The sequence below is a fragment of the Lactuca serriola genome, chromosome 5 (assembly GCF_051521515.1).
Source record: "Lactuca serriola cultivar US96UC23 chromosome 5, Lser_US96UC23_V15, whole genome shotgun sequence".
NCBI classification, from domain to species: Eukaryota; Viridiplantae; Streptophyta; class Magnoliopsida; order Asterales; family Asteraceae; genus Lactuca; species Lactuca serriola.
Genome location: NC_136412.1, coordinates 267,856,014 through 267,871,968, shown reverse-complemented (window position 1 = coordinate 267,871,968; position 15,955 = coordinate 267,856,014). Strand labels below are relative to the sequence as shown.

The window sequence follows — 15,955 nt, the reverse complement described above, 5'->3', positions numbered from 1 at the left end:
CTACATCTTCAATATGGTGATGCATTTACTGCTTTGAACCAGTATTTAGTATGTTGGTCGTACTGCCCATGGATTTTTCCCAAATCCGTTCTACTCTGTCTACCTTATACCCATAGTTAAGTTTCATTCACATTTAGTTCATTTTTGTTTTTTTTAATATCAAAATACTACTACTGAACTTGTTTGGATTGTTCACCTTACATTCTTATGATTGGTTCGTGTAGGTATTAGTGGGTTTCCGACGTCCCTGTTAATTTCGGTCGTCTTCTCCGACAAGTCCCCGATCAATATGATTTGTCTGGTGAATTCTCGGCACATTAGAACACACATACACACACACACACTCCAATGAGTTTGTTCTTCAACACACACTTATGAACATATGCATGAACATATACACACTCGAATGTGTGTTCATCTGGTGTCCATTTTCAGATCTATTCTATATGAACCCGATTTTTCAGATCTTCTAACAAACATAAACACCCACACATTCATTATTTTTTAGAGTTGTTCACACATACACCTTCATTATTTCCAGATATGTGTTATGTTGTTGATAGAGGTGTGCAAAAAAACCGCAAAACCGAAAAACCAATCCGAACTGTCTAATCCAAAACCGAAAAAACCAAAACCGAAAAAAACTATAACCGAAAAAAACCGAAACCGAAAAAACCGGATATCAACGGGTCGGTTTTTGGTTTTCATATTTAGGTATCCACGGATAACCGAACCGAACCGTTTGATTATATATATATATATATATATATATATATATATATATATATATATATATATATATATATATATATAAAGTAAAAAAAAATATTTCATTAGTATTGTTTTGATTGATCTACGAGTCTAATAAGATAAACAAAAATCCATACCGACAACTTCAATTTTGTAATTCTAAATTCATTTGATTTTCTTGTTATTTTTATTATTGTATTTATTACAGTATATAAATTATAATAAATGATATTTGAACTTAATTATGTTTTTTAAACTTCATTATGTTTTTTAAAACTCTTTGACTTATTAATTTTAAGAAAGAGATAACTAAAATGGAGTTTGTAGTTTCAATTGAATTTAATTTTTTAAATTTTACCGGGTACCCGTGAACCGAATCGTGGTTACCCGCTTTCATACGGTTCGGTTCGGTTTGGTTTTTTTGTCAATACGGTTCGGTTTCGGTTAGTGCGCATGAGGTACCCGCCCAGTGGTCACGGTTCAGAATTTTATTACTCTCCGAACCGAACCGCCCCGTGAACACCCCTAATTGTTGATGTTTAGAATCAGAATCTTGGTTTGTTCTTACACACACAATACCCATATCTGCTCACAAACACACATTCCAGAATGTATATATGCATGTGGACATGTTCATAAGTGTTTATTAAAAAACAAACTCAATGGTATGTTTATGTGTGAGTGTGTTCTAATGTGTCAAAAAGTCGTTGGAAAAATCATATTAGCCGGAGATCTATTGGAAAAGACGACCAGAGCTACCAGCAATGTCAGAAATAGACTAAAAACCTACCACGATCGGTCATAAAGACGTTATATGAACGATTCAAACAAGTTCAATAGTATATATGAAAAAAAAAACAAAGTGGATCAAACGCAAATAATTAATTAACCTAATTTATAAATTCTAGGAGTAAGAAATAGCACTCACAAAAAGTTCAAATTTGTTTTAATAATGACAACTTTTTTTTATATTTAGCAAAAAAAATGACCAAAAAAAATTCATGATCTGCTTCATTGTGATTTGTACGGCTCCTTTCTTATCGAAAAACTTTTACATAACAAAATATATTATAAAGTACAATAATATAATGCGATTTACATAATTTTTTTATTCCATATTTGAAATAATTTAATGATAGAGATCATACAAGAAACAATTCCACAATTCATAATGACCCATTGCGCTTTTGAAATAGTCCCGAGCTTGTGCGTTTGAGAGTGACTACTGAATGCTACCACTTTTCATATGATTCCACGTATTCGTGACTACTTTGACTCTAACTTTCAATCTTTGCTAATTATTATTTGATAATATTATCTAGAAATTGAAAGTGTTTATTTGGATAGAAGTATCAGTAAAAATAATTGTAAGTTTTTGAAAAAATGATATAAATATAATCATGATTACATTTCTTACGTTTTTTTAAATTTATATGAACTGTTCATAATTTTTTTTGTTAAGATGGTCTTTTACAGTTTTATTTTTTTGTGCAGTTGGATTTGTTATATATAAAATGATTATTTTACATTTTTTAAATTTATATAAATTAAAATAGAGAGCCCACCACCAAACTAACCCTCCATCGCCCCACCCCACTCGCTACTTCTCCTTTCTTCTGATTGCCCCTCTCTATTATTGTGGGTTTATTTTCTGTGTATAGACTTCGAAACCTAGTAACACCAATGTAAAATTGATATAACAATAGGAACATTTTTGAAATAACAGTTAATTTTTTTTATTTTTATTATATATTTTTTTTTGTAGTGGAGATACTTTTAAAATTCACCAGCTGCCTAATTAAAGATAAGTTTGATTTTTTTGTGTAAAAGATAATTCCTATTAACAAATATACCTCCTTAAATAACATAAAGCATCATATATTTTGTTGAATCTGGACATGTTGCTTGGTTAGAGTGCAACCACTGAACTAGCAAGGAATCCAACATCCAACGTTTTTCATGAGGGATTCTCAATAATGTTCTATTTTACCTTTTGGAAATCCTAGAATAATACGATTTTATATAAATATAAATGAAGTTTAAAACAACTTTAAAATGAGGCATATTGCATGTAAAAGTAATGTGTTCTTCCATCTCTCTAGACCAAATGTTACATATAGTTCTTTTTTCTCATCTCAATTCTAACTTCATCACAACCCATACTTTTTGGTAAGTAAAAAAAACAAAAAATAAAATGTGAAAGCAACATGTTAGCCAACTCACACAACCTTCACCTAAAGAGGTACCGCAAAGAAAGGAATGGTGTTCCTAGAATTTTAAATCAACATTTTAATTTTACAATCAATAATAAAGAAACTGTTTCACTAAAATAGTTATTTACTTTTAATGTCCACATTCGTTGTCTAATTATAAAATCATAGCACAAGTTTTTATACCGTAAATGTATAAATACCTTTCAGGAAATAAAAGTTGAATGAAATTACGTTCCCTCATCATGCAAATTGCCTAAAAACCCTAGCTCCAAACATTAACTTTGGATTAATCTTGTTCTTTCTTTTTATCAAAATATAATAGATATTTTAGACAAGAAGAGGACAGGTGGTCAAATTTCTATAAGTGTATGTTGGTTGGATAATATTTTTTAAAATGTATTATTAATGAATCTGGTCATAATTCAAAGTGCTTGACTATATGCAGTTTTACTAGTCACGTTGAGTACACTTTCGTGGGTTCATACTTGAATTGGTCTAGATCATCCGCGTTTGAGAGTGTACTAATGAACGCGACCCCCTTTTCATACGATTCCACGTATTCGTTGACTACTTTGACTATATGCAATTTTTCCTTTGGTATAAACACATTTTTATACATATGTATTCATAAAACCATGGAGACCATATTAAAAAACTATCTGAAGCGAATTCATTACAAAATTTATTAGAGAAAAAAATCTGTAAAAGTCACAAATATGATATTTAGTTATAAACTTCTACATAATATGGCTATTTTGTCTGTTTTAATTACTATTAAAATTAATCAGTATAATATTTGACGTTAAAAACAACGTTTTGTGATTCAATTGTTTCATCATTTCATTAACATTAAAAGCAATCTTGTTGTCATTGATTTTAATCCGTACGATAAAACTAATAGTTGGTACGATTGGAGAGATGGAAGCAGAAAGTAGTTGTTAATTAAGGCATTAATGGCATTTACTTACAAGGTAAGTTGGCTTCCCTTAGTTAGAATGGTGTTGGCCCTTTAAGTTTTATTTTTATCACCTTTAAAGGAAACAAGACGATAGCTTCTTTTTAAATTAGCAAATGTTTAGTACTTTCATGCAACCAAAATAGTATTATTGTTTTTATTATTATTATTTTAGAGAAGTTAGGGCAGATGAGCCATTTCGGGCAAAAAAGTTTTTTTGGATGGACAAAATATTTATTGTACTAGCAACATATTAGAAATAGCAATAACTGACTATAACTGGAAGTTGTGTAACTAACAAACTCTAAATTTGGATTTGGCGTTTTAGTATTTAAATATTCGATTACAGTCAATGAATTAAGAATTTAAGATCAGAATTTTTATACGACTTTTTAGGACACGTTAATATTTCACATTTTTTAAAAAGTGCGGAATTGAGTATTGAAAAATATATGATCACACACTTTGAAGTTACGATTACATATATTACATTTTATAAAAATGTTTAAAATTACCAACCTTTTTGCATTAAAAAAATGAATCGACCTTTTTGCATTAAAAATTATCAACCTCCGATTAAATAACCTTTTTTGAGAAGTAAACCTTAGCAATTACATATCCATGTTAGTAAAATATTCTTTTTTCATATGAACAAATAACATCTCCAACATTGAATTTATACTCACCCATTCAGGATGCAACCTATCTCCTCCTCCTGATGCAAAACCCCAAACTTCACCACCCTCAATCACACTACTACACCCAACCTCTTTCCTTGTCTTTTTACTTCTCATCATCTCCTTCACTTCTTCAACATCAACCCATCTCTTCTCATTAGCATACAAATTCCTCAATGTAATATAATTCCCATCATTCCAATACTCCTTCCCATGTGTTTTCCTCAAAATCCTCTCACCCCTTTCAGCATCCTTCACATAACCACAAGCAGACAAAAACGAACTCAAAATAATCTCGTTAACTTCAAATGGCATATCTTCCATTAACTTCTCAGCTTCATCTAAACACCCTGCTCTCCCCAAAAGATCAATCATACAACCAAAATGCTCGATTGTTTGAGCAACTCCAAATTCTTCCATTCTTTTGAACCATTTCATTCCCTCTTCCACCATGCCACTATGGTTGCAAGCTGATAAAACACAAATCATGGTTATCTCATTCGGCTTCACTCCATTTTTACACATTTCAAGAAACACATCCAGTGCTTCTTTACCAAACCCATTAACAGCAAGCCCATGTATCAAAGCATTCCATGTTGCAGTTTCTTTAACATTCCATGACTCAAACACTTCTCGTGCTTTTGTAAACTCCCCACATTTCGCATACATATCGATTAAAGCAGTGCAAATGTTACTTCCTCCTCTATTCATCTTCTTTCTCATCACAAACTCATGAACACCCTTACCCAAATCCAAAGCTCCTAAATCTGCAATTGCAGGAAGAACACTCACAATCGTGATGTTATCAGGTTCAAGTGAGGGTTCTGATTGTAATTCTTGAAATAATTTCAACGCCTCGTTTGGTTGTTTATTCTGGTGATACCCTTTAATCATTGCATTCCAAGAAACTAGATTTTTCTGAGGCATGGTGTTGAAAAGTGTCCTAGCTGTATCTATATCACCATGATTACAAAACCCATCAATCATACTAGTCCATGAGACAACGTCTTTCTCCCACATCTCATTGAACAAACTACTAGCTTGTGTCATGTCTCCTACCTTGACATAGGCATCAATCATTGCATTGAATGCGGGTGTGTCCTTCTTAGGCATCTGGTTGAAAAACATTCTTGCATTGTCTATCTCTCCACACTTTGCATACCCACTGACTAATGCTGTCCAAGAAACTTGACTTCTTTCAGGCATTTCATCGAACAGTTTCTGTGCACAGTTCATCTGTCCTAGTTTTGCATACATGTCAACCAATGATGTAGCTACAAACATGTTATGTACATAACCTTCTTTAACAACATGGTTGTGAACTTGTTGGCTTCTCCGGGCATCCAAAGTTGAAGTGCACAGCTTTGCCAATGTCAAGAACGTATAACCATCAGGTTTAAAAGTACCAATTCTCCTTAACTCCCTGTACAAACTCAAACATTCATCATACTGGTGAATACCGAGATGAGCTCTCATCATGGTGTTGCTGACAAAGGTGTCGTATTCATCAGGCATATGATCGAACAGTTTGTGGGCATGTCGTATGAGATTGGTTGCATCTTCAGATGAGGTGGTAAATCGTTTAGCAGCTAAGGAGGAACAGGTGGTGATGAATTTGGCAAGAATGTTTTTGTTCTTGTAAAGAGAGTTTCGTAGTATGAAAGCGTGGATTTGGAGGAGGCGAGCTTTGGTGGTGGTGGTGTATTGGAGGAGATAGATACATGTTCGTTCCGTTGAGCTCCAAAGACCTCCTAATTGGTTCTTATCATCATCCGTCATCAACTTCAGTGAACGATCTTCGCAAACTAGTATTACAGTTCAGATTTTATTAAATGCATACACACATTTTCACTGTGTTATTTATTGTCCGTGGGCAGACACATCTACCTGTACAAAAACCACGTCACATTGATTTCTCCCACCAAAGATTCAAGAACACCAACCTACGGGAATGCGAAATTATCATCAATTAGAACTTTGGAAACAAAAATTTTGTTTTTGCATTTAAATGAAGGGAAAATTAACAAAGTTTTAAAAATATTCAAAAAAAAGACCATTGTCTCTATACACAATAGAATTTTAAGGTTACTTGGTTTCTAAATGTTCAAAAAATATTATTGTTTTTTTAGTACAAAAAATATCATTAAAGTTATTATTTCTACTCAGAATATCAAAGAAATACACATGTGTTCAAATAAAACCTTATGGTAATAAGATACTTCAGGTAAATGGAAAAATGACTTAAAATTGTAACGAACTTTCCAAAATATTCAAAAAATATCACACTTTTTATTAACTGCGTTGTTGTCGGATTATGTAAAACACAATCATCGAAGATCATGAACCGTCATATCAGTTCACAAAAGCTATGTAAATCTCTTTCATTCCTTCACTCGATCGTTCTTGTGGTAACAAAACAATTGGGTAATAACCTTAGTTAAACATTCTTGCTTCCCAATCACATTATATGCTTCAAACCTAAAACATATATACGTTATATAGATGCACATATTATACAACAAGGTTAGTCGCTCATTAGTGTTGCGGCACAATAGAGACACAAAGGAGAAACGAGCGTGACGTTATGTCATGAGAATTCCTAAATATGGATTTAGATACAAACTGATCGCGTGATGAAATGAAAGATAGTACACAACTGGTGTGAACTGGTACGCCGATGACTAATCTCTGATAACCGTGTTCTATATAATCCAGAAACAACAAAGTTAACAAAATGTGCTCTAAAAAAAACAACAATGATTTTTTTTAAACATTTTGGAAATTCCAATGGTATTTTTTGTTCTAAAATGTGTATTTCGTTGGTATTTTGTGCACAAATGATATACTTCAAGGGTATTTTTTATATTAAAAAAATAATGGTATTTTTTGAACATTTTGGAAACTTTGTTACCTTTTTAAATTATTTTTCGTTTACTTGAAGTAACCGGTTACCATAAGGTTTCATTTGAACACATGGGTACTTCGTTGGTATTTTATGTACAAAAAATAAATTTAATGGTATTTTGTGTACTAAAAAAACAATTGTTTTTTTTTTTTACAGTTTTGAAACTTCGTTACCTTTTTAAGTCATTTTCTCTTAAATGAAAAACAAAAAAATCGTTGAGGTGCATATTTAACAACAAAGATGCATAAAAGAGAAATCATATGGGAATTTGGATTTCACAAAGTCAAATAAAATTTAATAAAAACAAGCAATACCTACCTGTACCGGGCCATGGCCCATGTTGCCCTCCCATTGGGCTGGGCTGGCTGTTGGTCTTACCATACACTCTAATCAACGTTCTTCCAACATTATTTTTCAAGAACTTACTCATTAATAATTTTTCTCTTGATAATATATAATGTAATAATGTAATATGTTACCAGGCATTTATGCCCATGTATTGTGTAAAATTGATGTTTGTTAATGCTTACAAATTAAAAAAATGTTGTATGAACAAATATTGATTTTGTTTAATCTAATGACAATAAACGATCTGGCAAACGTTACCAAATGCAAAATATTCTCAAACCGCTCCTCAATTTCCGTATTTCAAGCAAGTATAACAAGGGATAATGACTTAAAATGGTAATATATTTTTTTGATTTGTACACATTTAGTCACTGACTTTTTTTTCGCCCACATTTACCCCTTCAATTTGTTAAACTGTACACATTTAGTCCTTATGACCGGCTACTCCAGGTTAGCCGATAAAAAGGACTTAATAGGGTACTATATTTCTCACTTTGTACACATTTAGTCCTTAATATTTTTGTATACATTTAGTCCTTAATATTTTTTTGTTGCAAAATAAGTCATTTTTGTTTTTGTACTCATCCAGTACTTATAAATAATTTCTTTAGGTTTTTCTCACAACATCTTACGTAGATAATCATATGGTGGTGGGATAGGTTGAGGTGGGTCTGCTATATGTTGTAGTGCGGGCCAGCTGTAAGCCATAGGGACGGATGCTCGAGAAGAGCGGTTGAGTTAAGGCGACATGCGACAAACCCTGGGTATTCCAGTCCAATGACTAATTGGACTTGTTGCATGTTGGCATTCCAATCCAATGACTGCTTGGGCCAAGGTATTCCAATCTGATGAGTGTGAGGCCGTTATACATGATAATACGTTTGTTGTAGCACGTATTTTGGGGGAAACTCACTAAACTTTATGTTTACCCAGTTGTTTATGTTTTCAGATTCTATCGTTGATCGTGGGAAGACGAAGACATGACAGTACACACTCATCAATAGTATTGATGATTCCACGATTCTTATATTACTTTGATTTTCGATAAATGTATTTTGGAATAAACGTTTTTTCTTAATAATGGATTTATAACTAGGGAGTTTTGCCTTATTTAAAAATGAAAATTTTTTGTTGTGAAAATGAGACGTTACACATAAACATCAACAACCCCATACATTTCATCAATGTCCCACGTAAAATGTCGTGAGAAAAACCTAAAGAAATCATTCATAAGTACTGAATGAGTATAAAAACAAAAATGACTTATTTTGAAACAAAAAAATATTAAGGACTAAATATGTCCAAAAATATTAAGGACTAAATGTGTACAAAATATTAATGACTAAATGTGTACAAAATGAGAAATATATTATCCTATTAAGTTATTTTTACCGGCTAACCTGGAGTAACCGGTCATAAAGACTGAATGTGTACAGTTTAACAAGTTGAAGGGGGTAAATGTGGATGAAAAAAAAAAAACTCAGTAACCAAATGTGTACAAATCGAAAAATATATTACCCTTTTAAGTCATTATCCCGTATAACAACCATCTTTGAATCCACTTCACAAATGCGATTATTAAGCTCCTTATGGTCATATTATTGGTTCCCTTTTTAAATGTTTCAATCTATCTATATATCTACCAGGGACGGACGCAGGAATACGTGGTAGGTGTTGTCGGGATGAATAGGTGTTGCTGATACATGAAAAATAGGTAGAAAAAACTGAAAAATCGAAAAAGATTTCACTACGGTCAGAAAAGTTAGGGGTTGCCGGTGCCATATTGGGAACCCCTTAAAACCGTCCTTGATATCTACCTCTACCTCTTCTAATAAATGAAACCTAAAAATGACACGTGTCAGTTTATTAGAATGTTTCTTTGACACATGACATTTTTCTATGATTTTTATTATTATTATTTTTTTTGTAACAAATCAAATTCAATTCAAATTTTGAAAATACAAAATCATACCCTAATAACATTATTATGTTTATTTTGCTTAACAAATCAATTCATAATTACTTACAATCGACAATATCTTCGGTTTTTTTTAACATTTATTATTTTTTTCATTTATATAAAAAAAAATTAATATACCAACCGTGGTTATAACCTAGTGTAATAATGTAATAAACCAAAAGTGAATCTACTCCACTTTCGGATTCAAAACGACTCCATTCGTTTGAACCAAATAAAAAATCCTTCGATCTCCATCCACAAATGGAACAAATGGAAGTATTCAGAAAGGAATAGGCCACAATGAACCGATGATTTTTATTTTCCAAATCAACAACCAATGATCCGATTGCAAAAGACCAAAACCGGTCAAACTCTTCCAAAACCCAAAAAACAATCAGTAACTCATCTTCAACCCATTTTTGTTTAGAATCAGTTGACATGTATGTTGAATATAGAAATCATCAAGTACTTGAACATAGAAGATGTTCAAAAAGTTCTTCATGTCGGTCTATTGGAGTCAACAAATGACTTGTTTGTAGCAATTTCTTAGAATTTTCTCTTTCAATTTCATTATCTTTTGATAAGTTTGGTTTCGAGGCATATTGATATGACCAAATATTATATTTAATATAAGTTATCAACGAATAATGGTCAGTTTAAGACATTTATGATTAAATATAACTGGAAGTTTGAAACTATACTAGCATTTCTATCAAGGATTGAATGCTTTTTGTTATTTAGAATCATATTTAACAATATCAAACGAGCACTTATATTTAATTCGACATTAATTTCATAAAAAAGAAGGTTGAATAATACGTTGGGAAAACATTTTTCTTTTTAGTGTTCATACATACTATAAAAATTATATGTTTTATACATACTATAAAAATACGACAACCGAAAAAAACCAGTTTTTAAAACATTAGGAAAGACCATGTTGAATTCGAAAATAGTGGTTTCTTATTGGTGTATTTCTAGCATCAATTCTAAATTTAGTATTGGATGGAGTGATTGGCTAATTAAGAATCCAAAATCCTAATGGAAGTTGTTTTAACTCGGTTCTGGTTTTTAACTAGTTTCTAGATATTCATTTTATAATATACTGTTGTTAAAAAAATTATTTATAGAACTAAACCTCTTACCTCTCATCTTTAACTTGAATCTATTGATTCAGTTCAATTAAATCCAAAATCTTGATTTGGTTTGAGTTCTTAATTTGGTTAATTTGGTTGGTGTAGGACGACTTATGTAAACAAAACATCATCAACCACAATTTATTGTGAGACTATCCTATAATCTTGGACATGATCAATATCCAATAACATAGATTCGAGTTTTAGGTAAATTAGTCTCATGAATTCAAATTAAATTCCAGATTCTTCCAATTAAATAATGATAACTCGAGTTGGGATAATTGCCATTTGCCTGAGCCTCCTTCTGGTGTGCTCGCTCTTCATCAACAAAGTCAACGGGGCTTTTGAACTCAAAGATGATTATTTAGCCAAGGCTGAAAATATGACAGACGGCAAGAGAACAAAGGGTCGTAAATTAAGGATCCGCAAGTTGACAATGAAACAAGTAAATTTGCATTGAAGAAGACATGGTTCAAAGTTTAAAGCTTGGGCAAGAGATTGGACGAAATCTATATAAATAGGCTTCTCCAAACCAACGATGTGTTTCATTGTATATGTAAATACTTAGATTATTTAAGATCTAAAAGGAAATGTATTGATGTAAATATTTTGTTTGTTAAATGACCAAGAGAGAAATATACAAATTAATGGTTTTTTTGAAGGAGAACATTCGACTCAATATTTTGTTTATTTAATATTGAGATAATGATGTATAAAAGTAACAGACTTGGTTATATATACACATTTAGTCATGTAAGATTTCTTTTTGTACTCTCTTACCTTTAAATTTGTTTATATTGTTCAAAATATATCATTATGACCGATTATTGTTTAATCAATTGAAAATGATTTTTCAAATGAATACCAAAAATTCTTCGACAAAGACTATGAATTTTCAGTCAAGATGAACACACCCATAAATCCACTTTACGGTTCTCTCGCTCTCTCTCTCTCATTTATAACGAAGACGATGACGTTTGAACAAACACACACACGAGAAGATCCTGAACAAAAACAAAAACACACACATAAGATTTATGGTAAACATAGTGAAGCTTCTATGAGTTTTATGCAGAAAAGTCTCATTATTTTGGGAAAATTTTTAATAAAGTCCTAAAAATATTTTTTAACAGAAAAGTCCCGATTATTTAACATTTTGTCCAAATTAATGATTTTTTTTTATATATTTGAACAAGAAATGACAGACTATATGCTTTTCTCAAAATAATGAGACTAGTCTGTTAAAAAAAAACTTTTACAACTTTATCAAAAAATTTCCCAAAATAATTGAACTTTTCCGCATAAAACTCAAACTTCTATTATCGATGAAAACAAACAAACAAACACCCAGACACGTCCATAATCAAGTTTCAAATACACACACCCATACACTACTAGAAACAAAGGTATCATCGCCAGACAATTTCGTTACTGTTATCAACGACAAATTAGCGACGAAAATGGTCATCAAAATTTGTCGCTAATTGTTAGCAAGGGATATAACGACGAATTTGCGACAACACAAATTACTCATGGAACCTCTAGATTTCATTGCTAATGACCGTCAGTAATCGGTTGCTGATTAGCTCAGGGAATCCATCGAGTTTGTTGTTAATCTGTCGCTGATGCCTTTTATATAAATAGTTTTGCCTATCAAAAATTACAAAATAAAATTCCACTTTTATACTAAACTAAATTAAAATTCAACTACTAAACTAAATATTAATATTCAACTATCAAAATAAAGATTCATCGAAACATCACAAAAATCAAATGTCCATGTCTAAATCGATTTCAAAGTATCGAAACCAAATCACGAAAATTAAGTGTCAAAAGTCTAATTAGTTGTGTAGGATACTTCCTTGGGTGAGTTTTAGGATGTCGTTATACGTCTTGACAATTTCTTATTTTTGGACCTCAATTTCTTCAAGTTCCGACTTCTGCCCTGAACTCATCATTTATTTCCCTATGAATACGATCACCGATAACCTACAAAGCAATAATAATTAGTTTACCTTAGTTAAGGAAACTACCATGTTCAAGAAATCGAAGAAAATCAAATTCTTTTGTAGAAAACAACCAGGTCCTAGAAATCGAAGGAAACTAGGGCTTACCCGAGTGAATCGCTGGTGTTAGGGGTTGAGCATCTAACCTTTTGTTCTAGTCTCTTGATGTTACTGGTAGAGTTGGTTAGATCGGGGACGGGAGTAGTCGACGACTGACAACGTTTTTGGGATGATGACCTCAATTTGGGAGAGAGAAGAGTATGTCGATTTGAGAGGGAACGAGGTACTTTTGTGTGGAATAAGGAGGAATGAGAAGCTAAGGAGGGAAACGAAAACCAGCGACCGATATTAGGGCTTTATTTTCGAGAATCGATTAGGAAGAGATTAATCCCTCTTTAATTTGTCGCACATCAGTTGCTATTCCCTCACTTACTCTTAATTAGTTTTCGATAAATGTAATTTATGTCGTTATTCCCTCTTTAATTTGTCGCCAGATTAGCTATGGATTATTCTGTTGTTGAAACTACAGTTTCTAGTAATGAGATACATGACATGTGTTTCATTTGGGTTTTGTGTGTGTTCATGTTCAAATGATTCAAGAACTTCAACTTCATATTTTTGTTGGTTTTGATATTAAAATCGAAGTGAACAAAGATCAACTACAGTGTTACAAATTCCAAAACCCATGAACGTCTTATTATTGTTTAAATATGTTTTTATTTGTTTTTTTATCTACCCTGATGAACAAACCCTTTTCAAGAACCTAAAATTTTTGTCTTTCAAAAATCGATGAACAAACCTTTGTCAAGAACTCGAAGCTTTCCATGATAAACACACATAGCATAAATCTGGCCAAGAACACATGAAACCAATCTTTTGGTTGATTTTTAGAAGAAATTAAAATCTAGAACTTTAGGGGTTGTTTGGATAAATAGTTTTTAGTTTATTAGCTTATTGCTTATTTGTTTATTTTGGTGGGAATAAACATTTTTTTAAAATATGTTTGGATTAGCTTATTGCAGTAGGAATAAGCAATAAGCAATAAGCAATAAGCGTTTGAAGTGTTTGGCAAATAAAACAGCTTATATGAGTAAAATGATCAATAAGCAATAAGTAATAAGCATTCCCCTCTTGCTTATTAAAATCAACTTATTTAGCTTATTCTTACCGCAATAAGCTGATTTTTAAAGACTTCTATCCAAACACTTAAATTTGCTTATTGCAGTGGGATTAAGCAATAAACAATAAGCAGCCTATTTTTTTCCTATCCAAACACCCCCTTAAAAACACACACATGTCAATTTTATTCATCTTTGGGTCGATGTGTGCGTTCATGTGTGTGTGAACCCACTGGCGGATCTACATTGGATCTCGGGGTATTCCGGGATGCCCCTCAAAAAAAATTTAGTAGTATAAATTTTTCCGAAAATTTTTGTTTATTTTGCATTCCTTCATATAAATGTGTTTTGCGAAAAAATAACAAAAGCTCTAGTTGGTTAAGTTGGTTATGATGACATGGTGTTTTTCCGGAAGTTGGAAGTTCGAATCTTGGGCTTGACATATGTTAATTATTTTGTTTATCAGTTTCTATCCTGTATCCATTCAACTTCTTTCTTATTTCTTATAATTCTAAAATTATCCCACATTGGCCATAAAATGAAACATAGGCCCTATACATCTGTTATAAAAACAACACAAGATTTTCAATTCTCAACAAGTTAAACCTTTGAATGGGTTTTGGTTTAAACCCGAAACTGAGTTTGGTAAACTGAAAAACCAAGAAACCGAACCCATTGGTTCGGGATACCCTTTTACGTTGATCCTGGCTCCGCCACTGTGTGAACCCAAATTGCCAGAAAATTCTTGTTAGGTAAGAAAAATCATGTTTTAGTCACAAAAAGTATGTTTGGTTGTCTAGACCTGTAATAATCTGTCATAGTTGTTTTTTACGAGGTAAACAAGTTCAGTTGTAACATATACAAAATAAATAAATAAAATAAAATAAAATAATTAGCGACTAATAGTATACATGAAGCAAATTTCAATTACAAGTAGTGGTGGCGCCCGGATCAAAGTAAAATGGTAGCGCAAAAAAATTTCGCATAAAAAGATATAAACTTGATTTCAAGTTTAATAACAACAAATAATTACTTAACTATTAACCCTAAGCCCTTAATTAAACAAACATAATTTCTAATTTCAAAATTCAAGTTTTCACAAAGCCAAATAATGAAAATATTAAATAACCTAACATTAACAATAAATAATAAGAATAAGATCAAGATAAATTATGTTCTTTGTTGTGCAATATGAATCTCAAAGTCGCCGACTAGAAAAATGATCATCGGAACAATGATTGTCAGAAAATCGGAAAGGCAGCAACAACTAGCAAGCATATGAAATAGGCAACGTCGATCAACCTTCTGTTGTGTTTCATTTTTTTTTATCAAATGGGTACAAGATTTGGACAATAAGACTGTAACACCCATAAAATTTGAGCCAATTTAATACTTTTTGAACAATTTAAAACCATTCAATTATTACAATTAGTTTTCAAAAGAGTTTATACATCAGAGTTCCCAGAAATCATAATCATCAATCGAGGAAGTGTACGGTCACGCCTTCGCCTTCATGCGGTCATCCGCTGAACCTGAAACAATAAACTGAAATTGTAAGCCCAAAAGCTTAGTGAGTTACCCCCAAAATACCAACCTCATAACCATAATCATATCATATCAACAAAACAGAACAACCATGCATCTCGAGTCTACAGTGTGACTGGTCCGTCCGCACCGGGCCTTCAGTCTATTTGGCCCACTCTCCGAGCCTCGGCACGACTGGACCGCCCTCTCGGGGCCTTCAGCCTATCCGGACTGCTCGCCGGGCCTTCGGCCTGACTAGGTGCCCTCCTGGGCCTACAATCTATCTGGTCCGCCCTGGGTATGTTGGCCTATAGCACGAATCAGGACCCGCCTCAACCCAACCCCCAAACAAACAACCATGTG

General features: G+C 32.3%; 1 protein-coding gene and 1 long non-coding RNA gene across 2 annotated transcripts; both read right to left on the bottom strand.

Annotated features, from left to right (window-relative positions):
• Positions 1-4,420: 4,420 nt before the first annotated feature.
• AHG11 (Pentatricopeptide repeat (PPR-like) superfamily protein) lies at positions 4,421-6,577 on the bottom strand. The gene has a single exon (XM_079002393.1). The coding sequence runs from the start codon at positions 6,372-6,374 to the stop codon at positions 4,530-4,532; it is 1,845 nt and encodes a 614-aa protein (XP_078858519.1). The 5' UTR covers positions 6,375-6,577; the 3' UTR covers positions 4,421-4,529.
• A 5,660-nt stretch (positions 6,578-12,237) lies between these two features.
• Positions 12,238-13,523, bottom strand: LOC145051617 (uncharacterized). Its single transcript, XR_013683732.1, has 2 exons — positions 13,059-13,523; positions 12,238-12,933 (listed from the first exon to the last, which is right to left on the bottom strand). It is a non-coding gene; the product is annotated as an uncharacterized LOC145051617 (long non-coding RNA).
• Between the last annotated feature and the right edge of the window lie 2,432 nt (positions 13,524-15,955).

Excerpts from the sequence above, each read along its gene's own strand:
- AHG11 (XM_079002393.1), bottom strand. The coding sequence starts at position 6,374 with ATGACGGATGATGATAAGAACCAATTAGGAGGTCTTTGGAGCTCAACG.